The sequence below is a fragment of the Theobroma cacao genome, chromosome 4 (genome assembly GCF_053813885.1).
Source record: "Theobroma cacao isolate CCN51 chromosome 4, ASM5381388v1, whole genome shotgun sequence".
NCBI classification, from domain to species: domain Eukaryota; kingdom Viridiplantae; phylum Streptophyta; class Magnoliopsida; order Malvales; family Malvaceae; genus Theobroma; species Theobroma cacao.
Window position 1 is genome coordinate 25935311 of NC_142642.1, and position 9709 is coordinate 25945019.

The 9709-nt window shown below is 35.7% G+C and overlaps 1 protein-coding gene across 1 annotated transcript; it reads right to left on the reverse strand.

The window, feature by feature from the left end:
- Positions 1-1032: 1032 nt before the first annotated feature.
- LOC18601682 (ABC transporter B family member 27-like) lies at positions 1033-9177 on the reverse strand. The gene is made up of 17 exons (XM_007032727.3): positions 8863-9177; positions 8061-8135; positions 7927-7962; positions 7754-7828; positions 6816-6940; positions 5970-6069; positions 5652-5823; positions 5444-5562; positions 4524-4634; positions 4264-4408; positions 3718-3850; positions 3480-3555; positions 2988-3053; positions 2757-2864; positions 2005-2112; positions 1697-1894; positions 1033-1489 (listed from the first exon to the last, which is right to left on the reverse strand). Exons 1-17 carry the CDS (start codon positions 8944-8946, stop codon positions 1286-1288), a joined length of 1935 nt encoding a protein of 644 aa, XP_007032789.2. The 5' UTR covers positions 8947-9177; the 3' UTR covers positions 1033-1285.
- Positions 9178-9709: the final 532 nt, after the last annotated feature.

The window sequence follows — 9709 nt, forward strand, 5'->3', positions numbered from 1 at the left end:
ATATCGAGAAGCTAAAGAAGGGAATTGGGAAATGGGAAGTCAATCATGTCTTTTGAGAGAATAACCAATTAGCCGACAGGTTGGCCAAGGAGGGGGTGATGCACCACAGTGATGTTCTGAACATCTATGAGGACTAGATGCGTGGGCTCTACAGCATGGGGGATCGGGGCCTTGGGAGTGTTGAGGAGGTTAGGGTCGTATCCAATGTGGGAGGCATGCAACTTGGGGAGCTGAGGATTATGTTTCCTTGCCCCAGTGATGACCTGATCACGTGCTGAGGGATGCAGGGGAGACAGATCAGGAGGCTCTTTGGCTATGGGAATTCTCAAGGGATCCACTTTGATCTTCAAGGATTTTTTTCCTGGTGCTTTTTGTCCAGCTCTGGGAGGTGTGAAGTGGCTGGTGGAATTGTTGAATGTTTTGACTTTCCCCTTTGTGGTTGGGTCCTTTTTTTTTTTTTTTGTCTGCTCATTGTTTGTGTCCTTGTGTTTCTGGTGATAATGCTGTGTCGATGAATGGTTTTCTCTTACTGTTTCTTGGATGATGTTGAGAAGGATGTGAGTGTTGGATTCTGGTTTTGAGATGCGCAGGAGATGCGGATGTGTTTTCTGTTGAAGTGTACCTACAGATCTGTTGATCTTATGGCTCAGGGGTTTTTTGATGCAGCTACCTTGGGGATCTGGGAGTTTTGGGGTTGGCTGGTTCTTTGTGGCTACTGCTTTGTTTTGTTAGGTTGCTTGAGTTGTGTAGAGTTGGATTGTTGTGTTTCTTTTCTTTTTTTATGACCCTGCTCACCTGATATGTTTGGATGGTGGTGGGATTGCTGTTGTTTTTGTTTTCTGGAAAGGTCTTTGGTGGCTGGTGCTGTGAGGATTAAGGACTGTTATCCCAAATAGGTGAATAACAGACCTTAATCATGCTTGTACTTCCCCCAGAGGTGCACCTTTGGTTTCCTCCGCTCTGAAATAAACAACTTTCAAAAAAATATATATATTCAAATCAAATTTCCGTCCGAGTCCCCGGATGCAATGATTGTTTCAAGGAAGCAGGATGGTTATATAAATCAACTTTTTGTTGAAAATGTATTCTGCAGAATGTGGACATTCTTTTTCCCTTCATCTCAGATTTATTTGCCTGTTTCCTCTAAAACATGCTATCTGATAAACGGGATATTTCCCTTTGCTATTGTAACATTTGACAAGTAGCCGAGAAGTATGTTAAAAGACAGAAAAATATTTTAGGATAATCAAGACAAAATATATGGACATTGTTTGACCATTTGGAACTAGACTTTGGTGTTTGATCCTTGCAGTTGCCTCCTCACAAGGGCAGTGTAGATACCATCCTCGCTGAGAAGCTCTTCATGGGTGCCACTCTCAGCTATTTGACCATCAGATATAACGGCCACACTGTCTGCACTTTTGACTGTTGAAAGCCTGTGTGCTATGACCAGAACAGTCCTACCCCTCATCAATGAATCCATAGCATCCTATCCAGTGCATGAAACTAAGTTAGGGTATCATTCTGAAAGAGGGGCATGATTAAATAGACAGATAAATAATCTATACAAATCTTTTGAATTTACAGGAAATTTGAAAATTACAGTTGAACATGTGATTTACAAGGCAAACAACAGTAGATTTTCTGAGCAAAAGAAGACAGAATAGAGAGGAGAGAGATGCAAATTCTGTCTCACCTGAACAAGGTACTCACTCTCAGCATCCAGAGCACTTGTGGCTTCATCCAACAGCAAAACTTTTGGATTCATTAATAGTGCTCTTGCAATTGCTACTCTTTGTTTCTGGCCTCCTGAGAGCCTCAAACCACGTTCTCCAACAACTGTTTGATACTTATCAGGAAACTTTTCTATGAAATCATGAGCATTAGCCATTTTCTGCAGCATTTTAATTTATCAGCATACACGCATAGAAAAACTGAAAACTGTAAAGATGTCTTATTGATGTTGGTAAAAGGGGAAGAAATTAGAAGATGATCATAACTCACAGCTACTGATTCTATTTCAGCACTGCTGGCTTTGCCATTGAAACCATAGGCAATGTTCTCCTCTATAGAACAATTGAAAAGCACAGGTTCCTGGCTGACTATACTTACCTGCATTCCAGAAAGACAAGGGGAGTAAGGGTGTTTAAGAAACCTCAGGACATCCAAATGACCAAATCTTTGTGAAAACCAGATAATGTAATTGTGGAAGAAGATGGAGAAAAAGAAAGGTGAAAGCTTACAATACCTTGTTTATGTAGTATCTACAAGATGATTCCAAATGGATGAAATGATACACTTTATATAATTTTTACAAAATTCCTTTCCATCTAGAAAGGTTGATAAAATGCTTAAAATATGTCATGCTTTCACTCATTGTTTCCAGTTCAAGATCACAAAAGTTGCAGTGTTGGTGACAAGATATGATTTAAGTTGATAAACAAATGCATTGCTGTCATATTACGAGAAAGGCCTGAATATCCTAATCAACAAAGTGCCTCCGTGATTAGTCCAGGAGTCAGTTAGGGTGGAAATTGCACATCACAAGCTCTCATGGATAACAATAGGTAAGTTTCTTCCAATAATGTTTTCTGGAGATGGTCAGATTTCAAAATGACTTTTCTTTCCTTTACCTGATGATGCAACTTTCGAAATGACATCATGGTAGTCCGTATGCTGCATGAACTTGACTAGAATTTTTATGAAGGCCATGCACATACTTGATAGATTAAAAAAAAAAAAAAACAGAGGACTACCTTTCTGTGCAGAAATTCATGTGATATTTCCACTAAAGGAACCCCATTTAACAAAATCTTTCCCTTCAGAGGGTCGTAGAACCTCTCAATTAAGTTTGCTATTGTGGTCTGCAACAGATTGGAAATTTAGCTTTATTTATTAGTATAGGTATACAGGATGGAGAAAATGACATCAACTGTTGAACACCAGGAGAAAAATGGGAAAAAGAGGGAAAGGGATGATAATGTTACTTTTCCACCACCACTTGGTCCAACAAGCGCAACTTTTGAACCAGGTTTCAATTTTAACGTTATTCCCTGCAATTAAAACATTGTCATCAGATTTAAATGATGAAGTTCAAAAATTATAAAACTCCCATAAAACAAATGTTCACTCTATAGTCAATTGTTAAAAGGTAGGGTTAAATAAATGCCATCCTTTGGATTGAGCTATGCCAATTATGTACTGGTAAAATTGCAAATTCTTAATAAATTGCAGGCGGATAAGACTTAAATATAAAAGATCTATTTTTCATTTCCCCAATGTTTTAATGTCGATCTTCTTCAATTTTATCACACTGCAAATCCTAAAAGGACGGACCCACTAAACCAAATCCATCACCATGTTATAAATGTACATTCTTGTTGGTGCACAACAGGGATTAGTTTAGTAGCAGAATATGTTTTAGCTTGAAATGGTAACATGTTTAAATTCACATATATGTGTAACATAGAAACCATTACCTTAAGTACCATATGACTTGGTCGAGAAGGATAAGCAAACCAGACATCATTTAATTCTACATCTCCATCTGGATTTCTGCCATTGCCAATATAACATCATGGATTAAAGCAATCAGTGTCTTGACAAAGATGGAATATGAGGTTGTTGTATGCTTGATTTCAGCAATGCTACAAAACTTTGTCTTGCTCCTGGAATAAGATTAAGGGAATATTTCAAGGATATTGTAATATGACTAACCCCTCTGGGCACTTGTCTCCTGATTTTGGCATGCTTGAGACACGATCTAAGAGCTGGAAAACCCTCCTACTTGCCCCTGCAGCTTTCATGGTAGTTGTATATAATCCTGATAAAGAGGAAACTGCAGATCCAACTGCAGGCAGAGAGAGATACAAGATTCCACAGTGAAAATAGTCCTTTTATAAACTACAGAATAGGTTAAGCTTAGAATATTATTGATCACAAACCAACAATCATCAGTTGAAATAATTTAACGATCAGAAATAGAATGAGAAGGAAAAGTAGCAGAAAATAAAAGTCATTAAACAAGAATAGCCACTTACCAAGGTTTTGACCAACAATATATGTTTTCATCTTTTGGACCAGGGACACTTTTTATGTTTTATAACTAGGATAAGGATCTATCACATTTGAAGACTTCTACACAGAGTTCACTAAATTTCTACTAAGTTTGAGGTAGTTGCTGTGTCTTTATTGAGATCAAAGATTGAACAGAAACTAGGCAAAACTTGAAAATACGGCAAGCTACGAACATTGAGGAGATACCTGTGAGACTATAAAGGATGAAGGATGTCAGGGAACCCGCAGTCATAAATCCCATTATTGTCAAGTAGGCACCATAAATCACCACTATTATAACAGACAACGTGGATGCAGCGTTTAGTCCTCCAAAGAATAGGCCAACTACTTTCTGTTGAAGAGAACAGTACAAATTTTGCAAGTTTAGTTTCTGAATTGATGTGCATGTATGTGTGCGACAGCAAGAGAGAGAGAGAGAGAGTGAGGGTTAGCCTCCTGACACTCACAGCTTGTTTAAGTCCAAGATTCAGTGTCTCGTCAACTTTTTCAGAGTAATTCGATATTGCATAACTTTCCTGAGCAAATGATCTAACTGTTCGAATGGCTCCAAAAGATTCCTAAACATCAAAGTAGCTCATGAAAAATAAGATATTAAATAATGGAAAATGAACTTAATGTGCTTTCCAGCCTGTTTATGGCATTCAAAATTTCTCAACAATACAAGATAAGGCAGGAGTTTAGGCATCGCTTCACAACGGCTTTTCACCTTTTAAGTACAAATGGATGAACGATGAATGACTAATATAAAACAGCTTTTTGGTCTACCTCGTTCAGAAAATTGTACATTTTAGCTTCTAATATAACAATACGGCTACTTTGGAATGCACTATGTCCTGAAAGTTTTTCTATTTTTTAATTTGGACATCAGCTCAAACATGATTATTCCAAATTAGTGAATCTCTACCACTTCGTTAATAGTGAAACTTCTGGCAAACAAGTAAGCATAAAACGAAAAAAAAAATGAACCCGAGCATTTGGCTCATTGGTTGGTGCATGATCCCCCTGCCTAAAAAGCAGGCTTCGAATCCCCCCTCCTCCAATTATAAAAAAAAAAAAAAAAAGTAAGCATAAAAAGAAGTTGGGTATATAACAGAGAAGGTATTTCCTGCTTTTTAGGGTGAGTTCAAATGTATCTATTTTTCCTTTCCCTCATGAAATTGGATGTGAAATTGCAAAAGGCTTATTCTTGTTTATAATAATAATAATAATAACATTTTAACTATCTACAATATATTGTAGGCTTCAAAATATATGGAATATTCAAAAAATTTAGTTGATATAGTCAAAAGATTCATATTGTAAATTGCATATGATCCATGCAGGGCTATCCCAGAGCAAATCACATAGGAGTACATTTCATACAAACCTCAGCAATTGAGGCAGCTACTGCAGCTGCAGCTTGGGTTGTGTGTGAAAGTTCTTTAAGATACCGCCCAAATTTTCGTACAGCAACAGAAAATACTGGTACTACTGCCAAGGCTAGCACTAAATAGGAATAAAAGTTACTGCTAGTGCCACATTCGTTTGATAGAAGGGCATTAATCAAAAATACTTGAACAAGCAAAACCACATACGTGTTAATTTCCAGGATGATGAAAACATGAAGCCAACACCAATAAAGGCAGTTGTTAGATTCCGGAGTGCCTCTGAAAGATTGGTTGTTGCTGCATTTTTAATGATCTGGGTGTCCTCAGATAGCCTGCTGAGGAGTTCACCTGTTCGAGTAACATCAAAAAAGGCTATTTCCTGTTGAACCATCAAAACTTCAGTCTTAGACTGTGCCGCATGATGAAACATAAGTCAAGCATACATGAACCAGGAATTTTAAATTAGCTGTACTAATCATTAACTTGGCATATCTTACAACTAGTTTCTGATTTATTTTGCCTGACCTGTTGAATAAGGTGACTGAATAAGTCTTTCCTCAGGCGAGCTACAACCCTTTCACTGGCAGAAGAAAACAACCACGCTCGAAGTGTTGTGCACAAAGACCTAAAATAGACAAGGGGAAAAAAGTACTATGGGATCAATCCACTTAACTTAAAAGAGCTACAACTTATAAGGCATTCTCTTTCTGCATTTTGATTCAAAAACTCATTCTTAACTTAAGATCTTGAGGTTCAAAATATGTTTCAGATACATCTAAAAGTATCTAGAAAGTATTTTGTGCACCTTAATGACTGGGTGAAGTGTTGTACAAGTGCATGGAATTATCATTAGACATGATACAAGATATGACAGCCCTCTAGAATTACCTGCTATCTAGATGCTTACTAGTTGAGCAAACATTCTAGAAATATCAAAATAATTGAGGTTCTAGTAGGAAATTGGTAATATGATCAACATCAAAATTATAGTAATCAAAAAACATGAAGAAGAGGTCAGATAAATTGATGCTGTTCTTAAGATAAACTATGACTGGACTGTGGCTTGTGTTTGTTGAAGCGTTTCGACAGACAAGTTGGTCATATGCAAACATCACTTAAAATCTCAAAACAATGTAAAGATAAGGGAATGCTCTTGATCTGTTTCTATTGAGACATGAAGGAGCACATGCAAATGCTATAAGAAAAAGAAATGCTTTCTTTCTAAATTATTGTAAAATCAGATAAACCCATTTGGTTACTACTGCGTGTAAATGTCTCACAAAGTGAAAATTCGAAAAATTTAAACATGGGACAACTAGAAACAGAATTACAATTGGAACGACATGAACAAAGAAAAAGGAAAGGGAATACCCTACTACAACTATCAGCACAATGTATATCACAGTGTCCTTGACGGCTTTCAAAGCATCTGATTGCTGTTCAGGTGTCCTTATATCTCTTGACACAATGTCTATAATCATTCCACCATATTTAGGCTGCAATATAAGCATTTTAATATTATTCTAACAAGGAATAAGGGCAAGACTGAAACTTATTTCAAACTTACATTCTGCTCTGGATTTCTTGCAAGGTCTCATGTAAGCATTTTCATTTAAGCTTACTAGAAAATAGAGTCTAGAATAGAATTCGCCTGTAGTTTGAATTCATGCTTGCACAATATTGCACAGAACAGGAAAACAAAAAGAATGCCTGAAGGAACTACTCATAATCTTGCATAATATTACAATTCTTTCACTTTTCAAAAGGCAATAGGTCTAAAGTAAACTGGAAGACAAGGAATTATCTACCATCAAAGAAATTGCCCTTTTTTTATGGATTTCATGGGCGAGAAGTTCTGAGAAATAAGAGCTTCTAGTGGTTATAAGGGAAAAAACAGTTGATTTTACATGGATCATGATGAATTTGCACTTTGTAGTTTTACTTCCAATTTGGATTTATTAGTAGAGCATAATTAGAGATATGATGGACGACAAAAAAAATACCAATGGAAGGGCGACGGATACCAAATGCTCATCTTGAAAAAAAAAAAAAAAGAATGAGATTCGCACAAGAAGCTATGGCCATGATACAGAAGAGAAGCATAGAAATGCACCCAAAAAGAACATTTTTCTAGCATAAACAGTCATCAATGAGCCAATCCTACTCCTTAAAGGTACTTTGCTCTTAACAGACATTGACTTTTCACCCATTTTTAATCTCAAAGTATCATAGATTACGATCGAAGGAGAAGATAAAAAAGACAAAAAAAAAAAATTAGGGGAGTAAGCTTAAAATGAGAAACAACATACAATCAAGAGATTTGATGTAGACGCTATCAATAATGCAATGGTGCCAACAATTATCTTCCCAGCATCTGGCTTTGCCTGAAAATAAAAAATAATATATATATGTGTGTTTTTCAATGCACATCAATGTTACAGTTCCATGCTGAGAGATGGTGGGAAACAAATTCATTACTAACCAGTGAAAATACTCTGCAAAATCCGACATTGGCTACCTGAAAATTTCAAACAAAAATCAAGAGTCCCTCACAACAAAAATAAAAGGTTAATTGGGAAATAAAAATGTAAGACAAATAGAATAAACAGCCATCACCTCTGCTGCATCGCCTTGCTCAAGGTCTGACACAGTACCATTAGGTGACTGGTGGTCATTTGCCTGCTTACTTTTCTGCACAAAGTAAAGTGAACTGTTTCCATTGAATCTGTTGTTTCTTTTCTACTAAATAAAGTGAATTGCTTCTATTAAATTACTTAATAAAAAGGTATTTTAAATAGTCTTCTTCCAATGTTTTTCAAATTAATTTTGGGTAAGAGACTTTCTAGCTTCTTGCTTGCGTGGAAATCTCTCAACTGCCATTCATTTTTCTGCTGAGCTTTTTTTCTTAATATTTTCGTTTTGTAACTAAATCAAGGGGTGTTTTGTTTTCAACATACAAGAGATAAACAAAATCTAAGAGGATTTTGTCAACCTGAGACTGAAAGAAAACCAAATAATCACTTAATTAAGCGCCTAAACTAACTACAGAATTTGATGTCATTAATCAATCACTCACCAGAACATTGGAACAATTATTAGTATTATTAGAACAAAGACACTAATCAGAGTCGGACTCAAGAACTACATACAGAAAACAGAAAGATCCCAAAATGAAAAATAAATAAAATAACAAAGACAAAATTTGAAGAACAACTTTTGCAGCCAACATGTTAATACACAAAATTCAGGTGTCTTAACAGATTCCCAGAAACCAAAAAGAAAAACAAACATCCTTTTACAACAGCAACTGAAAAAATGTAAGAAGCGAAGAAGAACGATGAGTAAAAGAATCCCAGAAAATAAAATACAAAAACAAATAAGATGAAAGAAGAAAGAAGAAAGAAGAAAGAAACCAAACCTCCTTGTACAAAAGAGGGACCCTATTACTGCCAGAACTAGAAATGGACTTTGAAGTCCAATCCAAGTGCTGTTTCTTCCCCATGAAAAAGACCAGAAGAAAATCTGATAGAACTCAAAGCGGGGTAGCGGGAAATTGGAGACTTTTTATTTTTTTAGTGAAGTAGTTGCTTTGGTAGTTCTTCTTAAGACTACCTTATGGGAAGAACTTGCCCAACAGAAAACAGAGACACCCTTTCACTAGTCTCCCGGTTTTCTTCAACAACAAGAACTGCTACAGCTGATGCCAACTGTCCAACGCAGTACTTATTCTATTTTGTTATTCGGAACCGAATATGTCCTTCGGTTTTTATTATAGAAAAAATAAATAAAATTGCGTCATGGTTAAAAAGTCATACTCAGTTCGATTTCATTTTAATATGTTTTAAATTATGTTCTTATTTTTTATTTGGATAAAAGTGATTTGAATATACGTACATTTATAATTGATCAAATCTTTCGATGCATTACGTTTTATATACATGTATATTTATTATTGAGAAAGGAGATTTTAATTTGATTTTGGGAGTAAAGGATTCACACTCAACTATTGAAGTAGATGATAAGAACGTTGGTTATTAAATTAAATATATAAATGTGATATGTTTTTATTTTCAAACATTTAAAATGTTTATATATATAGATTACAATTCATAAGCATAAGCATGGTTATAAGAATTCATTTGTATAAGAAAATCAACAACTGGGGGGACTAAATGGAAACGACAACATTTCCCTAAAAAATTGAGCCACAGTTGATGATGATCATGTTATTAATAATCTCTTTGTTGTTCTTGTCAGCCAATATA